The sequence below is a fragment of the Pituophis catenifer genome, unplaced genomic scaffold (genome assembly GCF_029215685.1).
Source record: "Pituophis catenifer annectens isolate HBS135680 unplaced genomic scaffold, rPitCat1.0.hap2 SCAF_16, whole genome shotgun sequence".
Taxonomy (NCBI): domain Eukaryota; kingdom Metazoa; phylum Chordata; class Lepidosauria; order Squamata; family Colubridae; genus Pituophis; species Pituophis catenifer.
Window position 1 is genome coordinate 12,865,681 of NW_027256896.1, and position 19,625 is coordinate 12,885,305.

The 19,625-nt window shown below is 45.9% G+C and overlaps 1 protein-coding gene across 2 annotated transcripts; it reads left to right on the forward strand.

The window, feature by feature from the left end:
- The first annotated feature begins 1,802 nt into the window (after nucleotides 1-1,802).
- Nucleotides 1,803-19,333, forward strand: LOC139325179 (WW domain-binding protein 2-like). Of its 2 annotated transcripts, XM_070954950.1 has the most exons (9): nucleotides 1,803-2,123; nucleotides 3,310-3,418; nucleotides 4,862-4,982; nucleotides 5,956-6,024; nucleotides 6,503-6,592; nucleotides 7,972-8,058; nucleotides 11,673-11,783; nucleotides 13,744-13,822; nucleotides 19,266-19,333. In XM_070954950.1, the coding sequence occupies exons 1-8, from the start codon at nucleotides 2,059-2,061 to the stop codon at nucleotides 13,809-13,811; spliced, it is 720 nt and encodes a 239-aa protein (XP_070811051.1). In that variant the 5' UTR covers nucleotides 1,803-2,058; the 3' UTR covers nucleotides 13,812-13,822; nucleotides 19,266-19,333. The 2 variants fall into 2 exon arrangements, with proteins under 2 accessions (XP_070811051.1, XP_070811052.1); XM_070954951.1 differs by lacking the exon at nucleotides 5,956-6,024.
- Nucleotides 19,334-19,625: the final 292 nt, after the last annotated feature.

Below are 19,625 nucleotides of genomic sequence, written 5' to 3' on the forward strand. Positions count from 1 at the left end.
GAAGCCGCCCGTCCAATCAACTGGCTGGAATTGCAGGCTGTTTTCCTTGCCCTCCGAGCCTTCCATCACCTGGTGTCCGGTGCTCACGTTCTGGTACTAACGGACAATGTCACTGCCAAGGCACACCTCAACAAATTGGGGGGCACCAGGTCGAAGTCCCTGCTTTCTGTGGCGCTGAAGTTAGGTCTCTGGGCGGAGCGCCATCTCAGCTCCCTTCGCGCAGAACACATCTCTGGAACCAGCAACACTCAGGCGGATTGGCTGAGTCGACAACATGTGGACAATGCGGAGTGGCAGCTTCATCCTCGCATGTTTCAAGGTCTGATTCAGCGATTCGGCGTTCCGGTGATCGATCTCTTTGCCACGCATCTGAATGCTCAGCTACCTCTCTTCTTCGCCCGATACCCGGAGTCTCAGGCTGTTGCCACGGATGCTCTGCGATCCCCTTGGCCGCGGGGCCTATTGTATGCCTTTCCTCCAACCGGGCTGATTCCCAGGGTCATTCGCAAAATCCTGACAGAGCGGGCGGAGGTGATATTGTTGGCTCCCCACTGGCCTCGGAGGCCTTGGTTTGCGGACCTGGTGTCTCTTTCAGTCGCCCCTCCTTGGCGCCTTCCACACGATCAGGACGTTCTCATTCAAGGTGCCTTGTACCATCCGGATCCGTCTTGGCTCAATCTGACCGCCTGGCGGTTGAGCGGCGCTGTCTGAGTGATGCGAACATTCCAGGCGACGTGATTCAGATTATTCAAGCCTCTCGCCGCCCTTCCACAGAGCGAGTTTACTCGGCTACTTGGCGGGCCTTCTGCTCGTATTGTGCCAGTCATGGTGTGTCGCCCCTTCAGGCTTCTATTGTGGACGTGTTGGTGTTCCTTCAGAAGGGTTTCTCGAAAGGCCTTTCTCCTAACACTTTGAGGCGCCAGGTAGCGGCTATCTCATCAGTCCTTCGCTGTGGTTCCCTCTCATCCTTGGCCCAACATCCTCTCATTCGCCGCTTCCTCCGGGGTGCTTCGAACATGTCTCCCCCGGTGTTACACCGCTACCCAACCTGGGATTTGCCGTTGGTTTTGAACTCGCTTATGGGTCCTCCTTATGAACCGTTGCGGACAACGAGCCTCCGATTGTTATCCTGCAAGGTCGCCTTCTTGGTGGCCATAACTTCGGCCCGCCGTATTTCAGAGATTGCCGCCTTGTCAATTCGCTCTGATCTATGTGTGTTTCATGCTGACCGTGTGGTTCTCCGCCTGGACCCCACCTTCATCCCGAAGGTCAATTCGGTGTTTCATCGCTCCCAGGAGTTGATCTTACCTAATTTCTGTCCCAGACCGACTCATCCTCGAGAACGCCGTTGGCGCACTTTGGACGTTAGACGAGCTCTGCGGATTTACCTGAAGAGAACAGCTGGGGTTCGCCGTTCGGAATCGATGTTCGTATCCTTCTTGCCTGTTTCCCTGGGCCTTCGCGTGACTTCATCTACAATCGGCCGCTGGATCCGGCAAACCATTGCTTCGGCATACGACCTCCGTTCTCTTCCGCGACCGGCACGTATAACAGCGCACTCCACCCGCAGTGCTTCTACGTCGGCTACCTGGTCTACTCAGGCTTCATTGCTCGAGATTTGTCGTGCGGCGACATGGGTTTCGCCTGTTCCCTTTATTCGCCACTATAAAATTGACTCCTTTGCTTCGGCGGAGGCTGCATTTGGTAGACAGGTGTTACAACAGGTCGTTTCTGGGGAGGATGTTTTGCACCAGTCTGGTCCCACCCCGGCTTCGGGACAGTGAACTGGGGTATGTCCCATCCTGGCTGCTGTCTCCACTCTCAATGGAGAAGGGGCGTTGGTCCTACCTGATACGCTCCTTCTCGTTGAGTGGAGACAGCAGCCAGACCCTCCCTTTAAGTGTTTTTCTTCAGTCTGGTGCTTTCAACCTTGTTTTTTCTTCTGGACTCTGTTCTTCTTTTCCCACACGCCGAGTCTATCTCTTCAGTTCTTCGCCTAAAGCGGGTCTACCCGGCAACAAGGGCGGGACTTGATGTGATTGATAGACTCAGTCCTTCATGCTGATTGGCTGCTGCTACCCATCCTGGCTGCTGTCTCCACTCAACGAGAAGGAGCGTATCAGGTAGGACCAACGCCCCTTCTCATCCAAGAAGCTTCTTTAGCTCTGAGAAGCAAAGTTTCTTGGATGAGAAGCGAAACATCTTCAGAGAAAAACCAGAAAGTCCAGTTGCCTCTTGAAAAATAAGCGTCTTTGGGACAACCAGGACTGGATGATGGAGAAACTCCATAGATTCTGAAACATGAAGATACAGAAACACCATGCATTGAAGGTGTCCTCCAAAACAGGGCAGTGGTGAATACTATCTAGAAATGAACAATTAAAATATGATCAATTAATTTTACGAGAAAAATTTCAAGGCACATACAACACTGGAAAATGAAGCCTATCCAGAAAAATCTCAAGTGTGCGATTTGGCAAAAATACAGTGTTCTTATCTCAAGCAATAACATCAGAAGAATCAAGAGTATTGAGTATCTTCTTTAGACAAGAAGAAGAAGGGGAGAAGAAATTTCTTGTAAATTTCTATATCAAACTCCTAATTCATATCATATTTGGACAAGTTGTGGCATGCGGTTGCAATGGTGATGGCACCAGCACAGTAGAACAGTCTCAATCTGGAAAACTTGAAGAGACATGGACTTCAATTCCCAGAATTCCCTAGAGCAGTGATGGAGAACCTTTTTAGCACCGAGTGGCGAAAAAGTTGTGTGGAAACGTTGTGCGTGTGCGCACGCACTCATCGGGGCTGCGCTCCGGAGAAGCCAAACTTCTGAGTTCTAGGGCACATGCACACCCGACGATCAGCTGGCTGGCCCACATGTGCAGGGCGGTTTTCGGCACTGCCGCGCATAAGAAGGGATTGTGCTCTGGAAAAGCCAAACTTCTGGGTTCTGGTGTGCATGCACACCTGATAATCAGCTTGCTGGCACGCATGTGCATGCTGATTTTTGGCACTGCTGCGTGTGCGAATGACAGCTGATCATCGCGCATGCATGCGTGTCAGAAACCTGGAACACAATCAGGCAAGGCCGCACGTGCTGGAGGACACGGCTTCGTGTGCCACTTTAGGCACGCGTGCCATAGGTTCACCATCACAGCCCTAGAGAGTCCACATCTCTTCAAATGGTCCAGGTTGGGAAACACTGCAGTAGAATGATCTTTAGCCTGGCTTGTCCTTCCTATGAAGCCTCCTTCTCTTCCCCTCGAGGTGCATCTTAATCTTCTGATCCATCTGTTGTATTTTCAGGGTCCTCGCTCACTATAGTGAGGTGGTACTATTTGTGGAAGGGGAACCAGATATTCCAGAAGAACTCCAAGGTGCCAAGAAAGGGATGCTGTACCTCACTCAATACAAAGTAAGAGCTCTTGGCCCAGATGGCCGAAGAAGGCAACAGCTTCTCTTTGATAAGAAACATGACAGTCCATCTTTCATTTATGGTGGGTGAACCTGACCAGGATCATTTTCAGTCTTGAGAGAACTGAAAAGACAACTGAAAAGGGACGCGATGGCTCAGTGGCTAAGACGCTGAGCTTGTCAATTGTAAGGTTGGCAGTTCAGCGGTTCGAATCCCTAAGTGCCGCGAAACGAGGTGAGCTCCCGTTACCTGTCCCAGCTTCTGCCAACCTAGCAGTTCGAAAGCACGTAACAAAATGCAGGTAGAAAAAATAGGGACCACCTTTGGTGGGAAGGGAAGAGTGTTCCGTGTGCCTTTGGCGTGTAGTCATGCCGGCCACATGACCACGGAGACATCTTCAGACAGCGCTGGCTCTTTGGCTTTGAAACAGAGATGAGCACCGCCCCCTAGAGTCAGGAACGATTAGCACACATGTGCGGGGAAACCTTTACCTTTACCTTTTTAAGTTAGTGTTTTCCTCCACCAACTAACTTGTAAGCAGCCCATCTTGTATTGAAAAAGATGTTAGACTTATTTTACAGGTAGTTCTCGACTTGCAACCACAGTTGAACCCAAAATTTCCGTTGCTAAGCAAGGTAGTTCTTAAGTGAATCATGCAGCCATTAAGCAAATCTGTCTCTCCTCCCCACCCCCCTTGACTTTGCTTGTCGGAAGCTGGCTGGGAAGGTCACACATTGTAATCACGTGACCCCCACACACACACACACCTGGGACACTGCAACCATCATAAATATGAGCCAGTTGCCAAGTGTCCAAATTCAGGTGACAATGGAGATTCTGCAACGACCATGTAAAAAGTAGTCCTAAGTCACTTTTTTCGTCGTAACTTTGAAGGGCCACTAAACAGATGATTCTGAGTTGAGGACTACCTGTACTTTCCTTAAGTTTTGGAGTGGGTACATTTGTAATCCAAACGAATGGGCATTTGTTTCCCAGGCTAACTCTCGTGAAATTATCCTGATTTCTTTTTTCTTTTTTAAATAAAATACTATTTTGTTTATATCTATACAATGTTTACAATCAATATAAGTTTACATTTAATAAAAATCTGAGAATTTTTTTTTAAAAAAATCAATGTTTATTTATTTATTTATTTATTTATTTATTTATTTATTTATTTATTTTTCAAACTTCTATACCGCCCTTCTCCTTTCGGACTCAGGGCGGTGAACAGCCAAGATAAAAAACATTTATACACAAAAAGTTAAAAATAAATTTAAAATAATTAAATAAATTTGGCCCGTAATTTAAAACTTTTCAATTAAAATCCATATCAAAATTTAAAACCAGCCATAAAATGTTGCAGGTATTTACATACAAATGCATTCAACTTGTAAAAAGATGTTAAAATAAATTATCCTGATTTCTTGATTGCTTTCCTAGATAATATTCCAGCATAAAGATAAGGGATCAACCATCATTCGTTTTCCACTGCAGCTGTTGGGAGATTGCTTTCTGGAGGAAGAGCCCGACTCCAAACCTCAACACATCAAAGGAACTCTGAGTAGGTGCCATAATTTATTGATCTCTCTTTAACAGCTGCTGTAAAGTACTAATTCTCTCTGCAGCTCTCTTTCTCCCTCTGTTTAAGTCAGGGGTCTTCAACCTTGGCAACTTTAAGACTTGTGGACTTCAACTGCCAGAATTCTGGGAGTTGAAGTCCACAAGTCTTAAAAGTTGCCAAGGTTGGAGACCCCTGGTTTAACGTCATCCAGTGGGTGGAAATTTTCAGGGAAGTGAGCCTCAGGTTCCCCGGGGCTCGGCAACGGGACCTAGGCGACGGCAGAGGTTCCCGACCGAGGCCCTTGACCCCCGTGCCGGGATTCCGTCCCACGCTGCCCACGCGTGTTGCCCAGGTCGCTATGATGATAATTCCCATTATTTTGTCTCCGTCCCTTGATATCAAAAACGAGTGAATCAGAAGAGGAAAGTAATAACAAACTCTTGGGGAAGTCCTAAAGTTTTTTTTTTTTCAGAAATGCAACATTTTGTGCAAGGAAGTGTCCTAAAATCAGGAGTGAAAGATGCTCACGCAGAATGTTTGTTGGGTGAGGGAGAAAGAAAAGGCAGATGGGAAAATGAGGGTTAGGGTAGGAGAGAGGTATTGAAGTGGCTGAAAACCATTCCATAACGCTTGTTGTCAGGATTCCAAGTAACACCCCCAACGAAAGAAGACTCCGAGGCTTGAAGTTCCTCAAAGTTCCATTTTATTAGAAATGTTATATTGGTACATCTGGGGAAATCCAAATCTGAAAGCTTCCAGGTTTTCCCCACCCAAAGGTCTCTGCCCAGGACCCACATGTCTGCTGTCAGGGTTCCGATGGATGCCCTAATTAAATCATGAGTCTCGAGCCAAACTTCAAAAGAAATCCATTTATTTATTAGGAGCTTCATGTCCCCATGTTCCTAAATGAAGCCAGCTCTGACCCTACGTAATTTACGCTCCAATTATGACCCTGTTTCCCCCCTCCCCACAGGATGTGTCATCAATCACATTCACCAGCGGAGCAATTTCGTGGGTTGTAGAGGTCATTCCCCTTGCTGCTGTAGGTAACCCTAGGATACAGCCTTGAGAGAGATAAGCATGGAATATGCATCTGTTTTTGCCTGCTGTGCAGTTTCACCGGTTTCCCATCCCCACTGACCTATGGCAACTCGAGAGGAGGCCAGGGATGCGTTGCGAGTTGACATCCATCACATGGTCCAATCAAAGCATCGTCCCAACTGGTGATGCCTCTCAGTCTCTTCTCTTTCTTTTAATCTGGTCTTCCATTTTCCGGTGTGAGCATGCGCGCCAGCCAGCTGATCAGTGCATGCGCATGTGCGGCAGTAACCAGAAGACTTGCTGGCTGATGCACATGCACCGAAACTGGAAGTGCCTTATTTGGCGCACTCATGCCTCTCAGGCAGCTCCTCTTCCTGGTCGCGGCCCTTGGTGCCAAAAAGGTTTGCCATCCCTGGATTATACCTTCTGTAATGAGGCCTCCGGCTTGACTTAAGATCTCAGTGGACTTTTCTTCTCAGCTTCCACCCAGGGACTTCTTGCTTTCAAATTCACTTTCCAGTATGGAGCTTCCGATTGCCTAAACATGATCAAAGATCTAGTAGATTCAGGTAAGTTGTTTTCTGAATAAGATTTATTCTTTCTTCTCTGCTCTCTCTGGCAAGAAAGGAAAGGGGGCCTCATGATTCAAAACGAGCAAGTAGTCAAAAGGCAAGAGGTTTATTTTATTTTTTACATTTCTACAGAGAGCATTGTGGTTTATGAGTTATTATCCATCCATGTTTCTCCAACCTGATGGCCACATGGGAGATACAGCCCAACAAAACTGGAAAGAACCAGGTTGTGGAAGGATCCACAAAACCACCGAAGAGAGAGTAGTAATGCCACAATTAATTAACACCCCTGAGATAAACATGTTAGACTAGGATTCAGGAAACTTTTAACAGATTAACAGAGTTGGAAGGGACCCTGACAGTAATCTAGACCACCCCCTCTCCGCCCAAGCAGGGGACCCTACACCACTTCTGACAGATGGTAGTCCAGTTACTTCCTGAAAGCCTCCAGTGATGAAGCTCCCACAACTTCCGAAGGCAACTTCTGTTCCATTGGTTGATTGTTCTCACTGTCAGAAAATTTCTCCTTATTTCCAGGTTGAATCTCTCCTTGTTCAGTTTCCATCCATTATTTCTTGTCTGGCCTTCGGGTGCTTTGGGATATAGTTTGACCCCTTCACCCTCAGAGTTCCAAAGGTGCTTTTTCAAGAGGCAACTGGACTGGTTCAAATATTCATAAATCCATAACATTTGCAGATGATGTGAACAGAGAGCATGGTCCCCACTATATCTACGCTAGTGTTATTTCTTTGAAAGAAGATAAGATAAAGATAGATGGATACATGGATAGATAGATGGATGGATGCATGGGTGGATGCATGGATGGATGCATAGATGGATGATGGATGGATGCATGGATGAGATGGATAGATAAAGAGAAGAATCTCCAGTTGAAGTCTCCATTACAGGCAGTTCTCAATTTACAACCACAGTTGAGCCCAACACTTTCATTGCTAAGTGAGAAAATTTGTTAAGTGAGTTTTGCCCCATTTTGCGATCTTTTTCATCACATTTGTTGAGTGAATCACTGTGGCTTGTTGTTAAAATTAATCACACGGTTGTTAAGTGAAACTGGCTTCCCCATTGACTGTTAGAAGGTCGCAAAAGGGGAATCACGTGACCCCGGGACACTGCAACCGTCATAAATGCGAGTCAGTTGCCAAGCATCTCAATGTAAATCACCTGACCATGCAACGGTCCTTAAGTGTAAAAAAAATGGCCGACAGCCACTTTTTTCACTGCTGTTTTAACTTTGAACGGTCTCTAAGGGAACTGTTGTAAGTCGGGGACCACCTGTATACCTTATAAAACAAATGATTGCATATGCCTTTAAGTTCAGTGATGTGCTACCTTCCCCTTTTTCGTTAATGCAACAGATATTTTGAAAGAGGCTACGAATCTCCAAGAATACCCCACCGCCTCCATCTATACCTACGCTCACCCTGCTGCACCACAGGCAACCCGTAAGTACAGTCGTGCGTTCTTTGTGTTACCAAATTTCCCCTTTAAAAAAAAAAAAAAAAAAAAGTTCTTAATTTTTTAAACAAACAAACATTTAATACATCAGTCATTCCTTCCATGTGACATCTCGGTTTTGTCTCCAATTATTCCTCTTTTTGTTATTTCTTCTGTCTTCATTCTCATCCAATCAATTACAACAATTCATCACTAACAAAATATTCTGATTATAGCATTTTCAAACATTACTATTAATTTACTTATTTGTATCTCTTTTCTAACCAATAGTAGAATTGATTCCATGTCTTCTGGAAGTATTCTGAATCTTCTCTTTCTTTCATCATCAAAGTCAATCTATTCATTTCTGCACAATCTAAAATTTTTTTTTTAAATTACTTCTCCTTCCAAAGGTATTTTCTCTGCTTTCCAATGTTGTGCATAAACAATCCTTGCAGCAAACATTGTGGAGCCTTCTTGGAACTGCTGGAAAGGACTGTGTTGTGGAGCTGTGCTTTCTACCCTGTGTCCCTTCACAAACACAAGAAAGCTCCACACTCATTTGCATCTAGAGAGAGATAGATAGATAGATAGATAAAGCCCGATTGGGCTTATTATCAGGGGATGTCTTATTTTGGGGAAAACAGGGTAGATAGATAGTGTAGATAGATAGATAGATAGATAGATAGATAGATAGATAGATAGATAGATAGATAGATAGATAGATAGATAGATAGATAAGATACTGTAGATTGATAGATAGATACCACGTTTTCCCGAAAATAAGACCCTGCCTTATATTTTTTTGAATCCTGAAACAAGCGCTTGGCCTTATTGCCATGCGCTCAAAAGCCCGATTGGGCTTATTATCAGGGGATGTCTTATTTGGGGGGAAATAGGATAGCAGTGGTTCTTCAGGATTTCTGGCTGATGTTTTTTTCACCCTTATTTGTAGAGAAGGGATTGTCCTGCATGGAAAGCATGTGATCCCCTCCACCTAGCTGGGGCTCCTTAAAACTCTGTTACTGATGTTGTCTTTTCTTTGCAAAAATAGAAATTTATTCTCAACAAGATGCATTTCATTTTTAGGTGCCAGGAACCCAACACAGTCACTCGTGTGTCTAAGGAGCATGGTTTTTCTGTCCGGGCAGTGGTGGTGGCAATGACATTTGAATTCCTGGGAGGGCGAAAATAGAGAGAGCACCTCCCTTCCTTTGAACCCCGCACAGATTGTTCGCTCACAGTTCCCTTTGCTGGAGGACAGAGTTGTCCCCAGTCCTAAGGGCAGCCGGCTGAGAAAGATAGGGAGAAGATATGCCGTGGCTCACAGGTATCTCTGTAGGCTTCTTATCTGCCGTCTGAGGCATCTGAGACCGGGCTTAAGAGGCTAAGTCAATATCCACATCGGTCTGCCCCTTCGGGGGAGAGTGACAGTTCAGTGACGAAGCCGTGTGGGTTCTATCTATCAGATCTCAAAGACCTGATATTAAAGCTTGCAAAGTTCTTGTTTTGGATCCCACTTGATCAAAAGCGTCCATGAGAGAGACCTAAAACAAGATGGAGGAATGGCATCAAGCAAGAATGGCAGGCCCAGTTGGCAAAAGAAAGCTCAGGACCGTACGGGTTGGAAACAGGCGGAAGAGGCCTTCATTCTGCAGTGCATAGATAATGGCTAGGAGGAGGAGGAAGAGGATTGGAGGAGGAGAAAGAGGAGGAGGAGAAGAGGAAGGAATGGAATGGAATGGAATGGAATGGAATGGAATGGAATAGAATGGAATAGAATAGAATAGAATAGAATAGAATAGAATAGAATAGAATAGAATAGAATAGAATAGAATAGAATAGAATAGAATAGAATAGAATAGAATAACAGAGTTGGAAGGGACCTTGGAGGTCTTCTAATCCAATCCCCTGCTTAGGCAGGAAACCCTACACCACTTCAGACAAATGGTTATCCAATATCCAAACAGTTATCCAAGAAGAGGAGGAGGAGGAGGAGGAGGAGGAGGAGGAGGAGAAGGAGAAGAAGAAGAAGAAAAGAAGAAGCAGAAGAAGAAGAAGAAGAAGAAGAAGAAGAAGAAGAAGAAGAAGAAGAAGACAACAACAACATCAACATCAACATCAACATCAACATCAACATCTTCTGATAGGTTCCAGGCTAGAAAAGTTTAAAGTAGCCACTGCCCTAGCCAGTTAGGTCACTGTTATACAGATAGTCCTTGATTTTACAACCATTCCTTTGGCAACCTTTGGAGTTACAGTGGTCCTGAAGGAAGCGACTTATGACTGGTCCTTGCACTTATAACCATCACAGCATCTCCATGGTCACGGGATCAAATTCGGGCCCTTTGCAACCGGCATGTATTTACAATGGTTGCAGTGAAGAGATTGCCATTTGCGACTTTCCCAGCTGGCTTCCAACAAGTAAACTCAATTGAAGAAGTTGGATTTGCATCATAACTGCGTAATTCACGTTAGCAACTGCAGATAGTTACTTAACAATCACGGCAAAAAAAAAGGTTACAAAATCGAATGTGACTCAATTCACAACCATTTTGCTTGGCAATGAAAATTCCGATCCCAACTCTGGTTGTAAATCAAGGATTATCTGTACAGGTAATCCTCAATTTACGACCACAATTGAGCCCAAATATTAACTAATAAATATTAACTAATAAAGTTAAGTGAGGCATTTGTTAAGTGAGCTTTGCCCCCCATTTTACGACCTTTCTTGCAACAATTATTAAGTGTATGACAGTCGTCATTAAATTAGTCACATGGTTGTTAAGTGAATCTGGCTTCCCCAACCGACTTTGCTTGTCAGAAAGTCGCAAAAGGGGATCATGTGGCCCCAGGACACTGCAACCGTCATAAATATGAGTCAGTTGCTAAGTGCCTGAATTTTGGTCACGTGACCATGGGGATGCTGCAAAGATCCTAAGAGTGAAAACCGGTCATAAGTCACTTTTTTCAGTGCTGTTGTAACTTCGAACAGTCACTATATGAACTGTTGTAAGTCGAGGACTACCTGTACTCTCTTCTTGGATAGCCTGCTATGAGGTTTGAGTAGTCATTCATGCCACACTCCATGCATCAGGCAGGATCAATCAAAACTCAATTCAAACGGGCAGTTTCTTATCAAGATCATTTTTCACTTTTAGTGGAAGAGTTCAGTGGCTAAGACACTGAGCTTGTCGATCGAAAGGTCTGCGGTTCGAATCCCTAGTGCCGCGTAACGGGGTGAGCTCCCGTGACTTGTCCCAGCTCCTGCCAACCTAGCAGTTCGAAAGGAGGTAAAAAATGCACGTAGAAAAATAGGGACCACCTTTGGTGGGAAGGTCACAGCGTTCCGTGCATCTTTGGCGTTGAGTCATGCCAGCCACATGACCACGGAGACGTCTTTGGACAGCACTGGCTCTTCGGCTTTGAAACAGAGATGAGCACTGCCCCCTAGAGTCGGGAACGACTAGCACATATGTGCAACCTTTACCTTATTCCATTCCCCAAGGTTACCATTTCCAAAGGATGAATCTGCTGTTCTTCCTTGCTTGATATTTTAATAGGACTTTTGGCTCATTCACATCTTGATTCTCTTTATACGATGCTTTTTTTCACCCCACAGGTTCTCTCAACATGTTACCTCTCTGGCCCCCTCCTTACCCTGGCCCCCCAGAGCTCCCCCCTCCTTATTCTGAAGTGGAAGCAGACCCTCCAGGCAGAAGCAGAGAGGCAGGTAAATCAGTCAGGCAGATCACCAGATTGGACGCCAATCGGATCAAGGATGAAACAGGGGATTTTGACCTAAGCATCTAAAGAGAAGTTGCTCTTTAAGTTAGTGGCTCGTGCTTCATTACTGATTTCAGGGGTGGGCTGCTGGGGGTTCGCAGGGGTTCGGGAGAACCTCTAGCTAAGATTCTGTGCAGTTCGGAGAACCCCCAAATCCCACTCCTGGCTCGCCCCGCCCACCCCACCCCTCCCAGGTGTCCCCACACGGCCCGTTTTGGATGCAGGTAAGGGCAGGGTGCGCGCGGAGGCCCGGGGAGGGTGAAAAACGGGTCTACCGGAAGTTTGAGAAGGCCAGAAACGGCTCATTTCTGGCCTCCAGAGGGCCTCCGGAGCCTGGGGAGGCTGTTTTCGCCCTCCCGGAGGCTCGAAGAAAGAAAGCCTCCAGAGCCTGGGGAAGGCAACACCCCCACCCCACCCCCTGCCGTGGTGCAGGAGGCTGACTAGGCCATGGCCACCATGGCCACGCTCATCCAGCAAATGGGCAGAAAACCCCTTGCTTAAATTTTTGAAGCCCATCCCTGACTGATTTGTAACAGAGATGGGACAACCGCTTTTTTGCAGTAGCAGAAGGTTGAGTTGGAAGTTTTCCAGAACATGAATGAGAGCCAGTTTGGAATAATGGCTGGAGTACCATTACTCCTCCTAGAAACCAGGTGGATGTGACTTCGAGGCCTCCCTTAGGCATAAAAGCCAGCTGGGTGATTTTGGCCCAGTATCTCTGTCTCTCTTGGCCTAGGAAGAAGGAAAGGAAGGGCAAACTACTTCTGTGGGAGAACCTGTTGGATATAATGATTAAAGGCACCAGACTTAAAACCCAGAAGAGTTACAATCCTGCTTCAGACAAGCCACCTGGATGCCCTCCTCTGGCCAGTCACCATCTCGCAGGGTGGTGGCTGTTTGAAAAATAGATGATAGGGGTATTAAATATGTTCACTGCCTTGTGTTATTCCCCCCTCCCCTCAAATGCAGGATAAACATAGAGTGACGATGGTGATTATGATGATGATGGCTTCCAGAAGCTGCCAAAATTAGAATGGAATAGAATAACAGAGTTGGAAGGGACCTTGGAGGTCTTTTAGTCCAACCTCCTGCTTAGGCAGGAAACCCTACACCACTTCACACAAATGATTATCCAATCTCTTCTTAAAAACTTCCAGTGTTGGAGCATTCACAACTTCTGGAGGCCAGTTGATCCACTGATTCGTTGTTCTAACTGTCAGGAAATTTCTCCTTAGTTCTAAATTGCTTCTCTCCTTGATGAGTTTCCACCCATCGCTTCTTGTCCTACCCTCAGGTGCTTTGGAGAATAGCTTTCCTCCCTCTTCTTTGTGGCAGCCCCTGAGATATTGGAACACTGCTATCATGTCTCCCCTAGTCCTTCTTTTCAGATATCAGCCAATATAAAAAAAAATAGTAGAAAAAACCAAGAGTTTCAAAGAAAAGAATATTTTACTACCGGTTCTGTGGGTCTGGCTTGGTGGGCATGGCAGGGAAAGGATACTGTAAAATCTCCATTCCCACCCCACTCCAGGGAAAGCTTACTGCAAAATCCCCATTTCCCCCCGATCAGCTGGGACTCAGGAGGCAGAGAATAGATGGGGGCGGGGCCAGTCAGAATTTTTACTACCGGTTCTCCGAACTACTCAAAATTTCTGCTACCGGTTCTCCAGAACTGGTCAGAACCTGCTGAAACCCACCTCTGATTTGCATGTTCAAGCATGTACATCTTAAGTGCATGTCCTTAAAGTCAGGTCTAGTCTGCCTCTTTGGAAAACAACTATAGGTCACCCTGCCTGCATTAGTTATAGCAGGAAATAAACCAAACAAGGGAATGAAAAACGTACGATGTTTAAAAAACAAGAAGCCAATATTCATTTTCTCTCTCTTTTTTTCCCCTCACTTAATAGAGATCCAAGAAACCTGTTGCCATTGCAGAGGACGAATGATTCAGAATCCAGCAAACAGGCTGGACTAAACATGTTACAGGTGCCTTACATGTTCCCTTTTTCTGTAAGAACAAGAGTCCCAAAGTTGCTTTTTCAGGAGGCAACTGGACTTTAGAAACTTTTGAAAAACTTTTGTTTTTTTTTCTTTTGAAGGCGTTTCGCTTCTCATCCAAGAAGCTTCTTCAGCTCTGACAGGATAGTGGAGGAATGGAAGGCTGTCAAAGCTGAAGAAGCTTCTTGGATGAGAAGCGAAACGTCTTCAAAAGAAAAAAAAAACAAAGTCCAGTTGCCTCCTGAGAAAAAAGCACCTTTGGGGAAACCCTGACCTGGATGACCTAGAACCGTGATGGCGAACCTATGGCACGCATACCACAGGTGGCACATGGAGCCATATCGGTGGGCACTCGAGCATTGCCCTAGTTCAGCTCAGGCGCACCTGCCAGCTGATTTTCGGGCCTTCCGGGCCCACTGGAAGTCGGGAAACAGGCTGGTTCCAGCCTCCAAGGGGAGTGGGAAAGGCCGTTTTCACTCTCCCCAGGCTTCTAGAAAGGTTCTGGAGCCTGGGGAGGGCAAAAAAAAACGGGTCTACCGGACCCATCGTGCCATCACGTGCCAAAAGCGGGGGGAGCGCAGGGGGGTCACACGCGCATGTGCGGGGGGCAGGGCGCATTGAATCATGGATGTGGGCACGCACAGGCGTGACCCCCCTTCCCCCATTTTTGGCAGGCGGCAAAAAGGTTAGCCATCACTGACCTATAATCTCTACAGACTGTAAGAACAAGGGCCATTTTTCCACCTCTTCCAAATTTCCAGGTTGGGCTGCAATCTCAGCAATTGTTGAGACAGCTGTTATTAGCAGTAAGAAGTTGCCAATTTAATACAAATCATAGCAATACAGGTAGTCCTTGACTTACGACCGCAATGTCTTGCCACAGTTGTTAAGGGAATCTGGCTTCCCCATTGACTCGGCTCGCCAGAAGCTCACAAAAGTTGATCACCTGAGCTTGGGACACTGCAACCGTCATAAATATGAGCCATTGCCAAGTCTCCAAATTTTGATCGTGTGGCCACAGGGTTGCTGCAACGGTCGTAAGTGTGAAAAAAACCGGTCCTAAGTCACTGTTTTCAACGCCGTTGTAACTTCGAACCGTCACTAAATGAACAGTTGCAAGTCAAGGACTACTTTCCGTCCACTTCTTTGATTGAGAGAAGCTCTGCTGGGATTTAAGAGCAGAGGTGGCGCAGTGGTTAGAGTGCAGCACTGCAGGCTACTTCAGCTGACTGCTATCTGCAGTTCGGTGGTTCAAATCTCACTAGCTCAAGGGTGACTCATCTTTCCATCCTTCCGAGGTGGGTAAAATAAGGACCCAGATTGTTGGGGGCAATAAACTGACTCTGTAAACCGCTTAAAGAGGGGCTGTAAAAGCTCTGTGAAGAGGTATACAAGTCTAAGTGCTATTGCTATTAGGAGCCCTGATGGCGCAGTGGTTAGAATGCAGTATTGCAGAGTCTGCCCACTGCCAGCAGTTTGATCCTGACTGGCTCAAGGTTGACTCAGCCTTCTGTCCTTCTGAGGTGGATGAAATGAGGACCCAGATTGTTGGGGGAAGATGCTGACTCTATAAACTGCTTAGAGAGGGCTGTAAAAGCTCTGTGAAGCGGTATATAAGTCTTAAGTGCTATTGCTATTTGAAATTGCTAAAAAGTATTCACATGCGGTCCATTCCAAGTATAAAGTCAATGCTTTCCTTGATACTGAACCGATGTTTGTTTGGATAGCTGACTTTTCATCCCCACATCCGTCACTGCCCAGAAAGCCAGGGAGTCACAAGGGCGCCTGTTTTCAACAAAAGGTTGACTTCTCTTCTCGCCAATGTCAATTTTACATTGGACAATGGTTATCTAATCTGATGGGACAACACACCCTGTTCCTACAAACGAATTCCTAGAAGAAACTATAATGGAAAAGCCGCCCCTTTGGGCACCAGCAGAGGCTGATTGCAGCCTGAGGTGAAATGTTATGACGTACTCCCTACTACTCCATGCCACGAGGGAGCATCTCAGCAAACCTATCTGGGTTTCCTTACTTCCGGAGATCAGATCCCTAAAAATATACTACTGACCATATTGGAAGGTCGCCTTCAATAAAGAAGAAGATTTGTAGCTCAGGGATGGAACTGTGGGATCCTTGGTGCTCTCTGAGCTTGGTTTTTTTTCTTGCAGACGTTTCTTGACCCAACTAGGTAACATCATCAGTGCTAGAAGGAGTGAGGTTTGCTCTTGGTTCCTTGAACACTCTCCTCTAGCACTGATGATGTTACCTAGTTTGGGTCATGAAACCTCTGCAAGAAAATAATCAAGCTCAAGAGAGCACCAAGGACTTCTCAGTTCTCTTCCTTCTGTCTGCAAACTCCACTCCCTTCTCGCACTGATGGTGTTATCTAGTTGGGTCATGAAACGTCTACAAGAAAACAACTAAGCTCAGAGAGCACCAAGGAGCCCTCAGGTTGCCTTCGACCAGGACGCTAAGAATGTAGTACTAATTGTAATCAAGTTGTGTACTGCCAATGCCTTGGCTTGGCTCTTGGCTCTTCTTTCCACTGTGAGTGACAACGCAAAGCTCCTTTCTATGTTTTATGACCATCACATCCAAATCAAGAGTCTTTTTTTCAAACAAACCAGGAATGAGAAGCTAATAGCAAACTACAGTTTCTGGGGCTTAAGGGGAGGACTAGGCTAGTGACCTTATTTAGGTGTCCCGATCAGCATACAGCAGGAGGAGTTTCTGCGTGTCTATTCATCCAGTCTCACCAATGAGACTGGCGCCAACGAGGAGCTGAATAGCAAGGCTGCTTGCTTAATGTCCTACACGAACATAGTCCCTGTTTTGTAACCTTTGGGGTTTTGTTTTGTTTTTAAAAAAACCTACCGTTTGAACAAAACACGGAACTCAGTCAGCTATTAACCTAGTTGTAGAACCTCGTTAGTGGTTCTGGCAATGACACTTAACAATTCTTGGGACTTCAGTTCTGGAAAATAGATAATCCACTCCTTTCAGTCTTGTCTGGGTCTCTTATCAACCCTTGTATCTCAGACGAGTAATGGCAAGCATCATTGCATCCCCATTGGCTCAGGAGGCAAACAGGAGGCGTCACTAAGTAATGTTTGGAAGGTGTGTTTTGTGATATATTGTGATATATTTTGGGCGTGAGCTCAATAATGGAGAGACTTGCCTTCTTCGACTTTTGTGACCATGTCACTTTTTCTCCCCTCCAATGACTGACTGGGGACAGTCGTGAAATTGCCCCTACTTTAATGAGTTGCGTCAAAGAGTTTGCATGGCACAGCTAAGTCGAGAAACACCAAAGAATCTCATGGCTGTTTTAAGATTACAATGAATCCATCTCCTGCCCCACGATTGTGGCTTGAGATTCACCATCTATAGTCAACCCCTCCTTTGATCTCATGAAATGGAGTGGTGTGATCCCAACTTTCCAGTAGGACAAAAAAACAAGGTTAGGGATGAACTAGAGTTGAGCAAGTCGATGTTTTTGCTTATTCTCTACCCCAGAAATGTCATTTAATGACTTGGGACCATTCCCTATTTCTTAGTCCAACCTGGAAAATTATACAGTTAATGTTGCAGAGGTAAAATTGTGGGAGAAAGTCCCATGTATTTTGAGGAAAAGCAGTACAGTATTTTATGCAATTTATATCAGGAAAGAATCCAATCTATAGTTGATGCTGAACAAAATTTAGAGGGACAGGAATAGAATAGAATAACAGACTTGGAAGGGACCTTGGAGGTCTTCTAGTCCAACCCCCTGCTCAGGCAGGAAACCCTACACCACTTCAGACAAATGATTACCCAACATCTTCTTAAAAACTTCCAGTGTTGGAGCATCCACAACTTCTGGAAGCAAGTTGTTCCGCTGATTCATTGTTCTAACTCTCAGGAAATTTCTCCTTAGTTCTAAGTTGCTTCTCTCCTTGATTATAGTTTCCACCCGTTGCTTCTTGTCCTGCCCTCAGGTGCTTTGGAGAATAGCTTGACTTCTTCGTCTTTGTGGCAGCCCCTGAGATATTAGAAGACTGCTATCATGTCTTCCCTAGTCCTTCTTTTCATTAAACTAGACATATCCAGTTCCTGCAACTGTTCTTCGTATGTTTTAGCCTCCAGTCCCCTCATCGTCTTTGTTGCTCTTCTCTGCACTCTTTCCAGAGTCTCCACATCCTTTTTACATCGTGGCGACCAAAACTGAATGCCGTATTCCAAGCGTGGCCTTACCAAGGCCTTACAAAGTGGTATTAACACTTCACGTGATCTTGATTCTTTCCCTCTGTTTATGCAGCCTGTTGAATTCCATGCAAACTCATAAATGCTCATGGAAAGAAGTGTAATGCATAAGCATAACAAATAGATAATGATAAAAGAATAAGTCCCATTGACATCAAGCATTCCGAAGGCCTCTGCCTACGTTTTGGCTGCTCAATAGGCAAATAAAACTGCCCTGGCAAAGGAAATGCTTGGCATTGTACCAGTTGGATGGGTGATTCTTCTAGAATAAATAGATGGATGTTTGACGGACACTGAAACTTTACATTCCAAAACTTGTCGAGGTGAAAGCGGTTGGGTTCAATTCCCTGGAAAACTGAAGGATTTGTCGGAAGGTTCGAATAGGAGAGAGGAGGAGAGGTGGGGGGGGGGAGGCAGACCCACGATTCTCAAAATATTGCTGAATTACACTTCTCAGAATTCCTCCCTTTATTTATTGATTAGCTATGTTTTCTAATCCATTGCAATCTAAGCAGATTACATAGCGGATTTAAAAAAAAAAATCTCTGGTAATAATGATAATAATAAAAATAATAACTAAACACCCTAAGCCAGTGATGGCGAACCTTTTTTCCTCGGGTGCCAAAAGCGCACGCATGTGTGCGATACAAATCCAATGCCCCCCATGCGCCCTGTGCCCTGTGCATGCGGGCACGACAACCCCCCCCCCCCCTGCACCCCGTTTTGTGCCTAGCAGGCCTCCCTGAAGTCTCCAGAGGCTGGAAATAGCCTGTTTCCAGACTTCTGGTAGGCCCGTTTTTCGCCCTCCCCAGGCTCCAGAGGCTTTCCTGGGGAGGGTGAAAACGGGCTCCTCCACCACCACCCCCGGAAGCCGGAAACGGAACATTTCCCAACTTCTGATGGGCCTGGTAGGCCCGTTTTTCACCCTCCCCAGGCTCCAGAGGCTTTCTTGGAGCTTGGGGAGGGCGAAAACAGCCTCCCAGAGTCTTTGCATGAGCTCTGTACTTACCTGACATCCAAAACGGGCTGTGTGGAGACTCCTGGGAGGGAAGGGGAGGGGCCAGCCAAAAATCAGCTGGCCGACGCGCACATGCACACTGGAGCTGAGCTAGGGCAATGGCTCTAATATAGAATGTTTTATTCCATTGCTACTCATGTGCCACTGTTTGTTTCTCTTCTTTTACAGATCCTGTGGAAACGGGGATAATTTATGTGGATGGTCTATTAAAATGAAAATTAATAACAGCTTACCAGCAAGTTTAGGATGTTTTCCCCTCCCGCTGATCATTTTCAGGAACCTTCCTTCTACTCATACAGAAGAGGGTTCAAGGCATTATGATCGGGAATGGAGTCAGTTGTGCTTAATTATATTGCTCCTCTTGTGTTTGAAATCTGGCCTTGTTAGCAAATTAGGAAGCTGTGCTAGTTTTGGCTCATCTCAGGGGTCAAATGCTACCAGTTCGCTCCAGTTCGTGCGAACCAGTAGCGGCAGCGGTGCTAGGTTTGGCGAACCGGTAGTGGCAGCAGCACGAGGCTCCGCCCTCTC

Coding starts and splice junctions, on each gene's coding strand:
- LOC139325179 (XM_070954950.1), top strand. CDS start 2,059: ATGCTGATTGGCTGCTGCTACCCATCCTGGCTGCTGTCTCCACTCAAC. Junction 2,124..3,309: donor AACGAGAAGGAGCGTATCAG/GTAGGACCAACG, acceptor TTGTATTTTCAG/GGTCCTCGCTCACTATAGTG. Junction 4,983..5,955: donor ACACATCAAAGGAACTCTGA/GTAGGTGCCATA, acceptor CCCTCCCCACAG/GATGTGTCATCAATCACATT.